The 16,333-nt window shown below is 41.6% G+C and overlaps 2 protein-coding genes across 2 annotated transcripts in view; both read right to left on the bottom strand.

Annotated features, from left to right (window-relative positions):
* Window positions 1-2,964: 2,964 nt before the first annotated feature.
* The window catches only part of elp3 (elongator acetyltransferase complex subunit 3), a 35,581-nt gene continuing 22,212 nt past the window's right edge, over window positions 2,965-16,333 (bottom strand). The window contains exons 10-15 of the mRNA XM_079641836.1: window positions 15,576-15,769; window positions 14,471-14,561; window positions 9,858-9,923; window positions 9,490-9,717; window positions 6,975-7,056; window positions 2,965-3,890 (exon numbers count right to left, since the gene is read on the bottom strand). Of these exons, the coding sequence (XP_079497962.1) occupies window positions 3,799-3,890; window positions 6,975-7,056; window positions 9,490-9,717; window positions 9,858-9,923; window positions 14,471-14,561; window positions 15,576-15,769 (753 nt within the window). The 3' untranslated portion in view covers window positions 2,965-3,798. The remainder of the gene's footprint in view (window positions 3,891-6,974; window positions 7,057-9,489; window positions 9,718-9,857; window positions 9,924-14,470; window positions 14,562-15,575; window positions 15,770-16,333) is intronic.
* LOC307014561 (protein FAM200C-like) lies at window positions 10,700-13,866 on the bottom strand. Its single transcript, XM_079642542.1, has 2 exons — window positions 11,860-13,866; window positions 10,700-11,621 (listed from the first exon to the last, which is right to left on the bottom strand). The coding sequence occupies exons 1-2, from the start codon at window positions 13,369-13,371 to the stop codon at window positions 11,145-11,147; spliced, it is 1,989 nt and encodes a 662-aa protein (XP_079498668.1). The 5' UTR covers window positions 13,372-13,866; the 3' UTR covers window positions 10,700-11,144.

The following is a 16,333-nucleotide window of genomic DNA, read 5'->3' as shown; positions in this document are numbered from 1 at the left end:
GGCAGAAGAAATATGTTTGATGACATTGGATGGAAGGTGCTTTCCTTGTCACAAAACACAAGCTCAATGTCTAATGTTCAGGAAACCACAGAAAGGGAAGTCCACGAAACACGCAATGATATTCAAACAGGTCAATAAAGAGATCTGGAGGGAGTTGTTATTCTATGCTTAATGTAAGCGCCATGAAGCTTGACATGGAAAATCGATTTTGGTGTTTACATATGGCTGAAATTTCAAATGATTACTGCTGCGTTTTGTCAGGGTCAGCTGTGTTTCGGTGACTTCTGTCAGCTTTATTTCTTAATTAAGTTTGACATTACTTGTAGATATTGAGCCTTTTTCTGTTGAAAAATGCAGCTTACATTAAGTTGTTTCTTGATTTCTCATATATTTTCACCACACATTGATTGTTACATGGATCCACAAAAAATATTTGTAATGCATTCCAACACTGTGATCCGTTAATAAATACTATTGTGAAACGGAACACGGGAACACGTCTTCATTGTTTGACCCTTCAGCAGGTTGTCCATTGAACCCCATGCACATTTGGTTGTAGTATGTGGTATTCTTTTACGATAACTAATGTGTAACAAGTGTCAAGCACAAGAGCTAGATCGATTTAAACTAATATATATATATATATAGTTACAAATAATATTTTTTTCTGAATGAAAATGTAATGTGTGTAAGAAATGTACACAAAGAATCTAAATCAGTTTTTGAAATTTTAAACATGACTTGAAAATGTTTCTTTTTAATTCGTTATATCACTTTTTTGCTCTAAGCTGGTCCTAAAGATCGTTTTTGAAGTTAAGTCAAACTTTATTGCTGTGTGAGCATTAATATCGGCACAAAACTTTAGTGGGCTGCCTTCACTAATGTACTGTCCTCTTGGAGCAGGAAATGAAAGCAGGCTTTAGGGTTTGGGCTGATCGTATCCACACTGAGTCCACAGCATTTATTACTGGTCATCAGTCTCTGTCACATCTTGGACGGCTACTTATTTTAGACAAGTTTTGCTCGCATTCAAAATTAAATTGTAAGTGTCCGGAAACTCTTTTTAAATTAACCCGAAATGGATAGGATAAGTATTCAAATGTAAAAATTCTTGCTTTGCAGTTTGACTGAATAAACGACTCAATTTAGGGTTCAGGGTTGGAGTAGAGTACACTGAGAATCAACACATCTAGGTCTTCTTTTACTCTTGGAAATGTTGTAACCTTCAGTAGAGTTTACCTGAAATTGCTGTACTTCTGCTCATGTTGCAGTGAAGATTAGCCCAAACTAAATCAGCTTGGCTCAGCGAATGTAGCGTGGCGGTGGGGGGGTGAGGGGGTCCTTTCACATTTCAAAGCTGAAAGCAGCAGTGAGAAGGCGTAGAGAGAGAGCCTGAATGTGCCTCAATGCGTCAGGACTGCAACACCAACAGAGCGTCACGACACAGGGGCCGCGTCCAGGAAATTACGCGTGGCCGTTCAGCTCCACTGCAGCTGTAATCCATACGAGACACAGGTCGCCCGAGTGTGCTTTATTGCGAGCTATTTCTCAAATGACAAACCCTTTCCAGTAACAATGTGGCTGAACGCAGCATTCAGTCAGTGTTCAACAGACAGGTAACTTATAGAGATGTAATTGGAAAGGCTGTGTCAAATGAGCCAGTAAAACACTCTCATAGGGCAATCATCAGGGGTCTCCTGCAGGGGCCGGCCCCCTGACTTTGGGGAACAAATTATAAGAGCCACTCGGACCATGTGACCTTTATTAAATGGATAGACCTTTCAGGCTACTCTGTCATTAAGGTTTGATGATTCAAAGTTGGGGAGCATTGTAGAGCCTAAGGCCCCTGTGCTGGAGCTCTGGAATCAGTAATCGGTTTGAATCCGAGCAGGGGGCCATTTACACGTGGCACCGCCCCCCCCTTTAATTCCCTCTCCAATAGAGTAGTGCAGGAATGAGTCATAAAACACGGGTTGGAGTTGGCATTTCACCAATTAAGATTGTCTTAAAGTCAACGGTTTCCTGAGCGTGTCTTTGGTTAGATGCCTAAAATAAGGAACCGATTCTCACGTTTTGTTCTACGACATACAAGACATCAGTAAATATATCACATATTAATGTCTGAAGTTTCTAAAATTACTAAACGACATCATGCCGGAAATTAACCACCTTAAGCTTAGCCGTGGTGATGCTATGTTTGTTTTATAGCCTAGCGTTAGCATTCTACTTTTGATAATTGCAATTATGCTTCAGAAATCTTAAAATTGGTGTTGACAGGTGGAGATAATCCTGTTGAACAAAGCAACAAAACAAGTATCATAAACTTGTGTTTGCCACAGATCTCATTTCCTGCAATAATCCAAAATCAATTAAAAGAATATGATTAGCTTTTTGTTGAGGGAGTCCTTGTTATGCTAACTTCCAGGTTTGCCTACAACAATACGTAATCACTGCACCACTCTCTAAAAGGCAGCAGGGTTCCAAAAAAATAAATAAAAATAATTTTACCATGCTTTATAACAATATTGACACATTGTAAGCATTATAAAACTGAATTATAAAAATGTAATAATGACATATTTGTTTAAATGTGCATTATAATGTGATTAGTTCCATTACAATAAATGATTATGAAGATTTGATCCAGAGTGACCTAAAATGAGTTACTCTTAAGTGCTTACTGTAATCTTTAAGAACAACATGATATTTAAGGTCAAATTTATCTTTGACCTTCTCAAAGCAAACAACGATAAGTAAGAGTAACTTAATCACATAATAAACAATATATTACAACTTTAGGAAGTATAAAACACCAAGACCCTGCTTGAAAATGTGTTATCATTATCATTGTAAAGCATTATGAATATTTAGTGCTTATAACTTTAAAAATACAAAGTTATAAGCAGATTATAATACATTTAAAGTATTCTTTCAATGCATTAAAGACATGGACTTCATAGAAAGTGTGACCAAAATAACCCGAAGAAGGACTTTATTCCTTGAGTATGAGGAATGTGTTCAACATCTGGATTTACTAGAAGCCCGAGAATGCCTGACAAACACAAATAATAGGATTAACTTTGGGGCTTTAAAAAGCTATTTATGTAACACTAATATTCAATTTCCTGCCCTATAAATCAAAATCTTGCAATTACACAACGGCTGCCCGACGAGGACACTTCCCGCAATTCATTCATCCACCGCCAACTGTTAATGAACGCTTGACTCGTAATGGCTTTTCTATTTAATTGCAACATAAACATGATTAGCTCAAAGCGTGATGCTAAACAGGTTTCTAATCCTCGACGAACACACAAACACTATTTAAGGGATACCCAGACATTCAGATGTTTCTTCACCAGGCGTGTAACATCTGAGTAAAGAGAAAATGTCTCGTTCTTATTTCTTGTCAAACTGAATCAGTACAGGAGTTCATTGACAAGGCACTGGTAGAACCCATAAAATGTGGAAAGCTTCAAATCTGAGAGCAGACTGACCTTTCTTTTACAGTCACAGTAAATAAAGTAAGAAAATGAAAATGGAAACTTTGTACAGGAGATGTTCTGGCTTCCTCCCAAGTAACTTTATTCCTTACACCTACTCACACGGTCTCCTTATCTAAAATAAAGCGGTGTGTACCAGATAAAAAAAAAAGCTGATGGGAGAAAAACTGCAACCATTATCTCCTCTGATGCTTTCCCCAAAACATCAGCAGACATGTCCCGAGGCTATTGTGTGGATAAATACAATAATGTGTGTGCATGTGCGCCTGCAGCCAAAGTCCAGATAAAAACAGGGTCAGTCCATTCCGGGTCCATACAGGTCCTTCACCATGTACGGCCCCTCCAGCTCATAGCCCATCTTCCTGTAGTAGTTCCTTGTTCCTACACCTGCAACACACACAGGAAAGAAGTTAAAGAGAAGCACAATTTACGATGTTATACCATGTAATAAAACCTTTTTTTGTCTTCATTTAATAGCAGAATGGGTTTAAAAAACAACAAATGAGTACTTAAAGGTCCCCTATTATACTGTTTTTCATCAATATATTATAGGTCTCAGATATATACAAAACATGTCTCTGAAGTGTTTGGCTCCAAATACCAAACAGATCATTGCAGCATCCCATAATCCCCTCTGTTTCAGCCCTGTTTCCAAAGAGCTGATTCTGTGTCTGTAGCTTTAACACTAGATACCTAAAACCGCCAACGGGTCACATTTACCTGCTATTGATTTGCAAGGTACAATGTTCTTTTATTTATCATACAGAACAGTGAGTTTTGATCGCACAGGGATGAAACTTATACCAATAGAATCTTTGGACTCTCAGCTTTTCATATGATATAGTTTGTGAAGATAGCATGAAGTGTAAACTATCGCTACCAGTGCTGATTTAAACGCTTGGTGTTAAAGAGATTTGTACCTAACAGAACACAAGTCTATCTCTCAATCTATCGCTCTATCTATAAAGGAACCGCAGTAGACAAAAAGGCGTTGCCATAGCAACACGTCATGTTTACGCAGCATTTTATATGAAGTAAATATTACCCGCTGGCGAATATAGGTATAAATGGATTTTTTTGGGGCGATTCTTTCAATCTGACTTCATATTGACAATTTTTAACAACAGAGGGTGCTACATTACACACTTTCAGGAAAAATCACGGACTGGGAGACTTTAATATGTTATTGAAAAAAAGTTACATACAATCAAAAAACAGCTGTGGGTAAAATTGACCCGTTGATGGTTCTAGTGTTAAATGCTAATGAGCTGCTGCTGGCCACGCCCCTCTATGGAGTGATTTGTTTGAAAGAAACACAATGGTACTCTAGGAGGAGATTCAGGTGATAAGGTGGGGGGGGCGTTACCTTGGTTGGTTATTGGCTAATGGTTACACAAGCCAAAAAAACATTGTGACATCACAAAGTGACCAAAATCTAATCAGCTCCTTTTCAGACAGGTTTTTATATAAAAGGATCAGGAGAAAAAGAGAGCCAATTTTTTTTTAAGGGGACACATGTTGATGTGTAAAATACATTAAAAAGTGGATTTTGCACAATAGGTGACCTTTAATTTAGTTAAAACGAAATATGTTAGGATCGAAGCATCAGTTAAAAGCTGATCCAACACTGCAATTATGTATACAACTATATAGACAAAATAATAAGATACAACCTTGGATTATAATATATATTGTCACGGTCTTTTTTGTATCTGGTATAAACCAATTGATAACATTGAGCAAAATGGGAAAAGTTGTGTCAGTTTAAGAGAAGTTATGCTAGCAGATGACATAAGACAAAATCCATTGGTTCTGTCGCAGCTTGATAACTGTTTTGTCATTTGATCCATTGCTTCAATGAAAATCAAGAACAAAATATTGTTGGACGCCCTCAGATTCCCTCAGCCAAAACCACCCATATAGTGCATACTTATACAAATACTGGGGACAATTTTTAAACTACCCAGTCTAGTAAATACTTAAACAACACATACACATCACAGTGGAATAATGCTTAAACTGTAAATAAAAATATTCTTTAATTAAACATTATCAGTTAGATGTGTTTAAACCATCATCCAAAGTAATATGAAATGCATTGCTTTGACCCGTACATGATGAGGGACTCGTGCAGTATCTGCCTCATGCTGTATGAAAGCCTCTTCTTCACTTCATTAAATCCCTGCAGTAGGACACATGTTGACAGACCTCCAGCCTCTGATAGCATAGTGTGGAGCGTCACAGCCGCCCACCGTGTTTACCTCCATTAAATCACGTGCAGTGACAACAGGCTGCTGCGACACAAGCACACACACCTCTACACACACATCACAGGGGAGTGTTTTAAGGCGCTTTGCTGCTGGGTTATGTGGGAGAGGGAAGAACGGATGGATCTGAACAACAAATAGATCTTAATGCTGCCGAGCACCAGGCTCTTCCTTCGAGTTCTGATAAAAACACAAGACCCTATCTTGTAGAGATATAATGCATATACAATACAGCAAACATCTAGCTTTTCCCAAATATTGTAAATAAAAAAGAGAATCCTTGGTTGGTACAGACCCTATTTAAAAAAAAGAAGAATCACACAACCATCATAATACTCCCTCTAATATCGTGTCAAATCGCAATTGCAATATCAGTAACTACTGAACACACCACACCTTGCAGCAGATGGGCTGCAGCAGCAGAAGGTGGCACTCTTGTCAGCTAAGAACAGGAAACTTAGGCTACAATTTGCACAAGTTCACCAAAACTGGACAATAGAAGATTGGAAACATTTTGCCTGGTCTGATGAGTCTCGGTCTCAGCTGAGACATTCAGAATCAGAATTTGTCGTAAAACAACATGAGAGCATGGATCCATCCTGACTTGTATCAACGGTTCAGGCTGATGGTGGTTGTGTAATGGTATGGGGGATATTTTCTTTGGGCCCCTTAGTACCAATTAAGCATCGTTTAAATTAAGTCATAATAAAATGCTTTATAATGTGTTATGATTAATAAAATAAGAGCTATGAATGTGCTTATGAATATACCAGTATACAGTATATACATAGTCACTCATTTGTTATCTATACCCCCTTTATGAGTTAAGTACGTCATAAAGGTTTCTTGCCAAATAGCCATCTAAATACTGAATGTATATTAAAGACTTACACATATTCCAAATGTGTTCTAATGTACCAGACTAATAACATATTAGTCCCAGTAGCAGGGCTCATTAATCCTCTGAGTCACAGCCTCCATTTGACTTATTTCAGCAGTGTGTTTCATCTTTTAGCCCTGAACTATATACGATACAAAGTGGCTGTTAACGATGTATGATACATTTATGAAATGACATCATTATTGTGCTAATTAACCGTCTGCGGCCCTGCACCATCTGCTCCTGGCTCCTCCTTCTTGGTGCTGTGTTGAAGACCCCAAAGTGTAAGCAGGATGAACGATGCTCTGCTGTTGTGTTTCTTACCTGAGATAACAGCCAATTTGCTGGAGCCATGTTCCTCTCTGGAAATCCTCTCTGCCTCCTCCATCAGCATCATGCCAAAACCCTGAACAAGAAGGAGGGGAAAGGCCCGGATAAAGAGGGTTAGATGGTGTCAAATCAGCACAATTGGAGCTACTGACAGGCCAGGGGGGTATACTACGAATCTAGTTCAACCTATCCTGGATTTGTTTTGAGTTATCCGGTTGACTTAATCCAAAACAAAGCCGCTCTCGCTAAACTGTCCTACAACGCTGGCTATCAACTCGTTAGCTCAAGCCAGCCGTGCCCTATCTAGTTAGGTGTGAGTTGACATGAAAGGGGTGGTATCTGGAGCATTCGACCAATCACAAACATGGAGAAGCGTACTGACAGCGCAGCGTCATACTTCCTGAATGAAAAGTCAACTATAATATTAGTCAAATATGAAGAAGTTAAACTTTAAACATCCATGACTTAAACACTGTATCCAGGATAAAAGCCACATAGCTGCACCTGCAAGGTGAATACAGCTGGTAAAAGAAAAAGTGTTTATGATATCACTGCCCCGTCTAAGACACGATATGACTTTAATTACATTTGACTCGAGTGTTTTGTCAACTTAATGTGTTGCTTAAAATAATACTTCTGCATACAGTATGTGACACTGAGTGTTGCACGGCCAGATACGGCTCAGCTGACTCAGATAAGGAAATATATGATACATTATGATGTGATATTTCTCGGACTTTACTTAATGTTACTCTGATCCGGTCACTTATGTTGTGGAAGATATTTAAGTAAGTTTCTTAACGCTAATGTTATAATAGTCAGATTGCTCTGAAGATGGGAGGTTATATTCTATTCATTTTCACGTTCACACAGTCTGTGATTTGTACTGCAACGGCAGTTTGAACTGTATTTCCTTTATCCTGTAATATGACTTGATCGCTTTAAACTCTGCACACTGTTGTTATCAGCTGTTCCACCATGGTTTCTACCTCAACCTGTAATATATTTATCCTTATTGAAACGGTTACATTCAAGGAAAAATAAAATCAATGTGCAGGCTTATGTGTGGGGGGGGGGCTAGTGGAGTACTTCGTGACCACAGAGTGTGAACGTTGTGATCAGCTGTTTTAGCGCAGTTCTCCAGTGAAGGGGGGGAGTCTCCCTCAGCAGCCGGTTGGCGTAGTTTTGGCACAATTCCGTTGCACAGACCGACGTTAACAGCAGCCCTGTCTGTGCACACGGAGACCGACTCTGTCGTCCGGTGATCCAACCGCCTTCTGGAAAAGCTTCACAAGTACGTCGTCGGTACGCAAATGCGCTTTGTGACACAAGTGACGGTACGCATTTCAGATTACGCACATAACCTGCGTGCCAGTTATGTGCACCCCTGTACTGCTGCAAAAGTATTCTCCGTCGGGACTTCCTGCAACAACACCACGCCGTTATCTTGATTCTGATTGGCCAGAAGACATTATCAAAGATGTTCTATTGAGAAGACGATCACTACGTGACAAAAGTTTTCAAAACCGTTTCTGGTCTTCGGTATTTCCAGACAAGTGGCTACTGAAATCAATCTTACTAACTGCTGTCTGTGCAATTCTCGGTGTGAGTTGGTGGACTTTATTTTGCTTACTTTAACATCATTTTTCATGGTGGCTAAGCCATTTCTTGGTATGGGTGTAGCCTACCCCAGCCATACCCTGGCGCTGCCACTGGTGGGATGTATGGGGCGGGCCATTCTGCACATGTGTTAAATGCGTTAAATATTTTAAAGCAATTAATTCAAAAAATTAATTACCGCCGTTAACGCGATAATTTTGACAGCATTAATATATATATATATATATATATTTTTTTCACTGTATGTTTTGCCAATATTATATGAGTTAGCTGCATTCTGTTTTTGCTTGTTTGATGTGTGCTGAAGCAACTGCCACTGTTTCTTTATTGACTTTGTTCATGTCTGGGGCCGCTAAATGTAATAACTGCCAAAGTCTGTCGGCAACTGTATAGTTTTCCGTTGATTTAAATTCCAGGCGCACATATGTTACATACAGATAGCCCCCCTATCTGATGTGCCCCCACCACATATATTTTTTACATTTGGCCCGCCCTGGTAAATCAAATGCCTGTCCACAGATCTATGTCTGCCGCGGGGTCTGGCTACTTAAGACTTGATTTGTGGTTACTTAGTCTTAAACTCTAAAGAGGCTCTACTAGGAGGTCAGTTCATAACCAGGCGATCTGACTAAAGGGTTTTACGATGCTGGTTATCAACTCGGTAAATTAATCCAGGGTTTCTCAGTCTGGCTATGAGTGAGTTTATATGGACGGGGTTAGCTGCACTTAACCGATCACTATATGGACAGGTGTGCTGAGAGCAGAGCGTCATAGTTCACAAATTGATAGAAAACTACAAGACGGATACATCCATTAGTTAAAAACCTTATATAGGGTAATAAAATAATAGAAAATACAGAATGTCTGGGTGTCCTCTGCGTGTCTCAACCTGATGCTGGAACTTGCTGGGGTCCCGGCTGCTGACGGGGACCACGCTGCCGTAGACGTGCAGCTCGCGGACGATGGACACGCCCCCTTTGAGCTCCGGACGGAAGGACTGGGGGGAGCAGCGGCGCAGACGCAGCAGGCCAATCAGGATGTCCTGCTCCGGGTCCTCGTAGGAGAGGAAGGTCTCCCAGCCGCCGTTAGCCACGTAGTCCCTCCGCACCAGCTCCACCTGAACACACACTCATCTTGGTTAGGGAAGGGAGATTTGGTACAAAAACACACCTTCAGGTGAAAGGAATCAGAGTCTTGAGAAATACTGCATTGATTTATCACTTTAGAAGGGCATGCACTTTGTCTCCTGGTCATTACCTGATAAGGTCTAACTTTGTGGTGGATCTCCTGGATGCCCACCTCCCGCGTTCGAACATCTCGACACTGCACACAGAGAAACATTAAAAGCAGTTAGGAAATGTAAAATCTAATGTTAACCTACAATCTTTTTTATAGTAATACTAATTTTCGTGATAAAAAAATCACATAAAATGATTTAATACCAATCAGTCCATTTGCATTAACAGGAAGTCATGCAGGCTGTTATCCAGTATTATTGTTTTTATATTCATATCATTGTCTCACTTTTATATTTTCCACTCTGTATTAAGTTACCATCAACATGTCCTACTGCCAGTGCTTCACTTCAAGCTGAAAAAACCACAGTGGCTTTGAGCACCTGTTTTTGAACAAAGTTTTATAACAAGACCATCGTTGTTGAGGCCCTTTTTTTGACAATAGATCAGTTTCAAATAGGTCAGGTAGTGACGAAACCGTGAGCTGCTGGAGATGTGCAGCCTGCAGTCATTTCCCGGGTGCTTCCCTGGCCCATACCACAACATAGAACAATATTTGATAATGAAAGACGGCCTGTGGTTTTTCAGTAAACCTGATTATAACTAAGGCTTTCGGTCACACAGATGGACTACAATTCCTTGACTGTTGTCCAAAACGGTGGGTGTTTGTCCTAAGTTTCCACGTATTTTTTTCTGTGGTAAGTCTATATTGACATGCACAGTTTGCTGCATTTATCTTCAAGCTGGGTAGAAGAGTTCTGAAACCTCAGTAGGTTGAATAATGTGATTCAAGCAACAGGATAACAGTCCGGAGGAAATAAATTGCGATAAGTGACCAGACTTGAATGTGATCAAGAATGTTGCTTTAGATCAGGGGTTCTCAACCTTTTTTGGGCCAGCGCCCCCCTGTCCATTATCCAGGTCTCTTAACGCCCCCCATCAAAAAAAGTAGACTTATTTTCTTCCCTGAATATTAATGTTGACTAAAATTCTGTGTTATATCATTTAAAAAAGCATGTCACTGAATGCCAAATAATAGATTTGATTTAACTGGGCAGTTGGAATATCATTATCATTAGTTTACCAGAGAGCAGAAAAGCCATGTGAATGTGAATAAAAATGATATTTATGAGTGTTAAACAAACTCAGACAAGAGCAGAGACTACAAACAGACTGCTACGGAACAGCAGCAATTTCACACATGTCCAGTGCAGAACAAACAGTAGGCTACAAAACTGTACATTAGGCCTACAGAACTAACAGGTCGGAAAGGTGTTGCATTTCGCCAAATTGCGGGGGGGGGGGAAGGTTAGTGTGAGCCCTGCGCTTGGTGGTTCTCCGCCAGTTTCTTCACTGCGGGTTGCAGAGAACTTAGTTTCAGTCGCAGTGCACCTGAGGCCGTCAAGTTCAAGCGATTGCGGTACTTGGAATGCATGTGGAGGACCTGGCTGAATCCCTGCTCCACGAGGTATGTGGTTGGGAAAGCCAGAAGAAGCAGCCTCGCTTTCTCCCAGAGAGCCGGGTAACGCTGAGAGTATTTGACCCACATGTTGCCCCAGCCAGAGGTGCGGAAAATAGCTTGGGCCTCATCGTCACTCTGGATGTCGATGAGATGCTCCTGTATTGCTGGCTCGCATTCCGCCACGTCCGCCTGAAAGGGCTGCACCACCCAGGTGGGAACATCGAGGTCCAAAAGATCTCTGAAGCGGATCTTCAAGTCGGCATTCACCATCCTCAGGTGGTCTGTGTAAATGAGGAGGCGCTCATCGGTAAGAGCCTCAGACACCTGCAATGAGTATAACCAGGAAATTGTTATCGGTGCAGAATGTTACCATCCGATTTTAAACTGGTTATTTTATTGCTAATTAGTTTACTAATTGATGTTTCTTTATTCTCATAATACATTCAGAACATAAGTTATTTATACTAACCAGGAACACAAATATAGTGTTGCATAGACTAGCCTACATTTATTACATGTATTATTTATTATTATCATTATTTAGTAGCCTAGGCTAGATCACCTTGGTCAACAGCGGGAAATGAGCAAACTGCCTCCTGCCTATGCTCTGCCGGTATAGATCCAGCCTGGAGGTGAGACTGTGGATGACCGCCTTGCTCTGGATCAGAGTAACTCCTTTTCCTTGGAGCTTCAGCGTTACTTCATTCATTTTGCCAAAGAAGTCTGCGAGGTACATGATGTCGCAGCGGCTGGATGACACCTGTTCCCCGAGAGCTGCATCCACCTCCTCCAGGAACTCCACGATGCTGTCAAACAGCTCACAAAAACGAGCAAGGCAGTTTCCTTTTGAGAGCCAGCGGACATCAGTGTGGAGAAGAAGACGCTCAAAGGTCTCATCATTTTCCTGACACAGCTGTCGGAACAATCTGTTATTCAGGGCGTGGGCTTTTATTTTGTTTATTGCCTTTACTGCAACATTGAGAGACTCGTGGAGAGGTGGACTTTTAGATTTGGCCACCAGGTTGTGGCGGTGCAAGACACAGTGGACTGTGAGGACATGCGGGACCTGCTCCTTCAGCAGAGTGGTGAAGCCACGGTACCTGCCGACCATGGAAGGGGCACCGTCAGTAGCACATGCGAGGATGTTGTTGATCGGGATTGACTTCTCCTGTAGATAAGCATCCAGTGCATTAAAAATGGTCTGGCCCTTGGTGTCTGTGACCAGATATTTGGAAAAAAAAAATTCCTCAGCCATCTCCTGACTGTTGGAGGTGCTATAGCGGACATAGGCCATCAACAGAACATTGTTGTCAGAAGTGGTTGTCTCATCCAGCTGAAGGCTGAATGGAGTTTCCCGCAGGATGGCACACAGCTGCTCCTCTATATCAGCGCCCATTTCATCAATCCTGCGTGCTACGGTATCATTACTGAGTGGGATGGATTTCAGCACCTGTGTGGGATCACGCTCCATCACAGTAGATATGACCTCTTTGATGGCAGGGAGTACTAACTTCTCTCCGATTGTGAACGGCTGCCCACACTTGGCTATCAGCAAGGAGATGTTATATGACGCTATTAGCCCGCTGTCAGTCTGGGTGGTCTTCCTAGCGAAGAGACTGCTGATGGTGCTCCTACCATGTTTCTCTTTGAGGGCCTGGAAGAACGGACGCTCCTTATCTGCCTTATCCGGGTGGATCTTGGTAAGGTGCTCCTTTAAACGTGAGGGTTTCATTCCCTCATTGGAAAATACATGTTCGCAAAGTAAACACATTGGGAGTTGTGCATTGGTAGGAGACGGTATGAAGCCATAGCTAAGATATTCAATAGAGTACTGTCTGCATTTTATCTTTTTCGCGGCCATTTTGCTGATGTGATATGATTTTTGTTGTTTTATGATGCTAATGACAAGACATCGTGCCGGGAGCGGACCGGAAGTCGTTGTAATTTTGAACAAACAGAGCTCTGTGTGGAGCAGCCTGGCTAGCCAGCTCTTCCATGTCGTAGCAGACATAGAAACGGGTATTATTTTCATAAACTGACCACTTAGTTCGAATCTGTTAGTGGAATTTGTCATATCAAAACATATCAAAATGTAACAAAGTGACACATATTATTAACAGTCGCGATCCCAAAATTACAACGACTTCCGGTCCGCTCCCGGCTGCTTTTTGTAGGGTACGTTCGTAAATGCGCTCAGAGCGCTCCGAGCGTCCCCGTTCCACAGTCCAGAGCGCTGCGCTCTGAGCGCTCACAGCTGGGTGCTCTGGCGGAACAGACGGGTTGTCCGAGCGGACTGACCGTTCGTGCATTTCCGAACGTACCCGTAATAACACTGCTGACAGCTGAACCAATCGCAAGCAGAGTTGTGGTTTCCTATAGCAACAAAAGATGCTGACAGCTGCTTTTTGTACAGGAAAAGACGCTGTGGCCAGCGTTTTTCATGACAAAAAGACATTATGCGTGAACGCCCCCCAAGAACACCTCAACGCCCCCCTTTCAAAAATATTGCTTCCAGCGCCCCCCGATGTTCTCTGAACGCCCCCTGGGGGGCGGTACCGCCCCCGTTGAGAACCAGTGCTTTAGATGATGGATAATGAGAGAAAGAAATGACTGGGGTAAAAGTGAAGAGTTTTGGGTAAAAAAACACAAGTAGCCAGGGAATGAAGTCTGTTCTTCTTTCAGCCTGACAGCCTCTCTTTGCTTTTAAACAGAAGCTTACGGGAGGCTCTCACCCCATAGGTGTTTTCTCATGAACACGTTGGCTCAGCCTTTTTTCTCTCAAGTGTTTTTTGATTGAAGTTGGTCAGGGGTCTTGGAGTTGTTTGTGTTCTGCTAGGTGCCCTCTTCCCAGGTGTTTTCAAGTTGGATAAACGTCTACTAAAGCTGTCATCTACTTTCAAACATAAATTCAATAAATGTGTGGGGGGGGGGCGTGGAAGGGAGGGTTCTCCAATCCCACGCTCCGACGATTCTAAACTATACTTGGCAGCGTTCTCAATCTGTCATCTTACGCTGTTAAAGGAAGGTATGCAAATGAGCCAGTCAGCATTTGTGTGTTGGCAGGAGCTGGCTTTAAAGTTCTTTGGTACTGGTTTGGATCGCATCCCAGTTGGAAAAGTATTTTGGCTTCCTTGCTTATAATAACCTGGCATGAAGTCACTTTGAGTTCTCACCTCAGTGCCCATGTCTTTCATCCGGGCCAGAGCCAGCTCTCTGAGGTTTCCATGCTCCACTCCGGAGCTCACCAGCGGCATGGGGATGTCCCTGAGAGGGGGCAAAGGAGCAGGGAAAAGATGAGTGGTACATAAAACAGTTTTACAAAATGTATATTACAGATTCCAGCACATAAAATAAATCTGTCCGAGAGGGGGCGTATTCACAAAACATATTTAGTCTAAAAGTAGCTCCTAACTAGAGGTGGGAAAAAGAATGCATGTGTCAAAACAAACTGGGAGATTTTGTTATAAGATTCACAATGTATTTGAGTGCGGAAAGAAGCTACTAATTGTGTGTTCAACGCACATTTTTTGCGTGGTGTGACAACAATGCAAAGTCAATGCAATGACACATATAGAGACTAATGTTACAGAATAACAATTAGCGCAAATACGGGAAAATTGCAATAAAAAAATGTTGCTTTGGTCCATAACCTGATCACTTGCCTATCTCCTGGCGGCACTGATGTCCTGAAATCGTTGTATTGGGAAAAACGTAATGTAGCTGTACGTCGGCATTGGTCATCGATTAATAACTTCTTAGAAGTTGGTAGGTTTTTATATTTCACAGTATGTAGATTCTATGTGTGTAAAAGAACAAAGTTGCTGCTATATTTATGCCTTAGAATCAGTAATCCTTTATTTGTCATACAGCCAAGAAATTGACATTGTAACAGCAAAGGGACAGTGCAATTAAAACAGGTGAAAACTAATCCATTGTAAAAAAAAAAAGTGAACATAGATAGAGTGCAGCCATTAATAACATTACTTTATAAATGTTAATTATGATAGCAATGTTATTTCCCAACAGTGGTTTTACAGTTCGCCTCATTTAGATGATGTTATTTTGAGTGTTAATGGAGTAGCTGCAATGATAGCATAGCCTTGACTGATCTGAACTCTATTCAGAAAACAAGCATTTTAAACATAGTCTAATCGCCAAACACCATTACATTCATCTGTGTATTCCCGGCAATAAACATATATTGTTAAATCAAAACTGTCTTTTTCTTGAGTTTCTCTTTAAAAGGCTTTCATCTTCAGTCCAAACAAATCACCTCACCTTTGCACCCTGTAGACTCGTGTCCATGGAGGCACCAGCGCCAGGATGCGGGCCACCAGGTCCACCAGAGCGCTGGGGTTGTAGCTCTTGTAGCGGCCCGTCTTCCATAGCTCGTACAGACCGGTACCTCGGATCACCAGCGTCGGGTACAGCTTCAACCCGTCGGGCCTGAAAGCTGGATTCTCAAAAAACTCCTGCAAGAAAACATAACGATCCATGTTACGAAGTCACAGCCTCCATTACCGTTTGTTCCTCATGTGTCTCCTGAAATGGAATCTCTGACACAGTCTGAAATGAGTTTACCACACACAAGTATTTCGGAAACAATGAATCAATTTGATCAGTTTTAACCACACTTTATGGCATGATATTTGTTCCCATATCTGCAACTTGACTGTTCTGCCGACACACAGACATGTGGCTTCTTCTTTAAATTGACAAAAAGGGAAAGAGACAAAAGGTAGTTGGACAGAAACGCCTTACTCTGTTTCTTTCTTCTGGCTGGAAAGTCTCAAAATCAAAGGGTCCATTTGCAAAGGCACTGTCTCCTAAAAGTAAAAGCAGGCAACCGTTGAGCTCGTATAGAGCAGATATCAAAGAGAAAGTGCTCAGTTATTCGATTGCAGAAAATGTTGGGTGTGTGGTTCGGTGCGTTAAAGGGAATCGGTGTGATTTCCAGTCATTTTCCTCCCCTCTCTATCGACTATCAAGATCAGCACCGTGAAGATCTGGAATCGAGTCTCCAAAATAGGCCACAT

The sequence above is a fragment of the Notothenia rossii genome, assembly GCF_949606895.1.
Source record: "Notothenia rossii genome assembly, chromosome: 8".
Lineage (NCBI taxonomy): Eukaryota > Metazoa > Chordata > Actinopteri > Perciformes > Nototheniidae > Notothenia > Notothenia rossii.
This window is presented reverse-complemented; position numbering and strand designations above follow the sequence as displayed.

What these genes read in the sequence shown, in the direction of transcription:
- LOC307014561 (XM_079642542.1), bottom strand. Translation starts at nt 13,371, where the DNA reads ATGACAAATTCCACTAACAGATTCGAACTAAGTGGTCAGTTTATGAAA. An exon ending in ATTTCCCGCTGTTGACCAAG is followed by an intron (nt 11,622 to 11,859) that starts GTGATCTAGCCT and finishes TACTCATTGCAG; the next exon opens with GTGTCTGAGGCTCTTACCGA.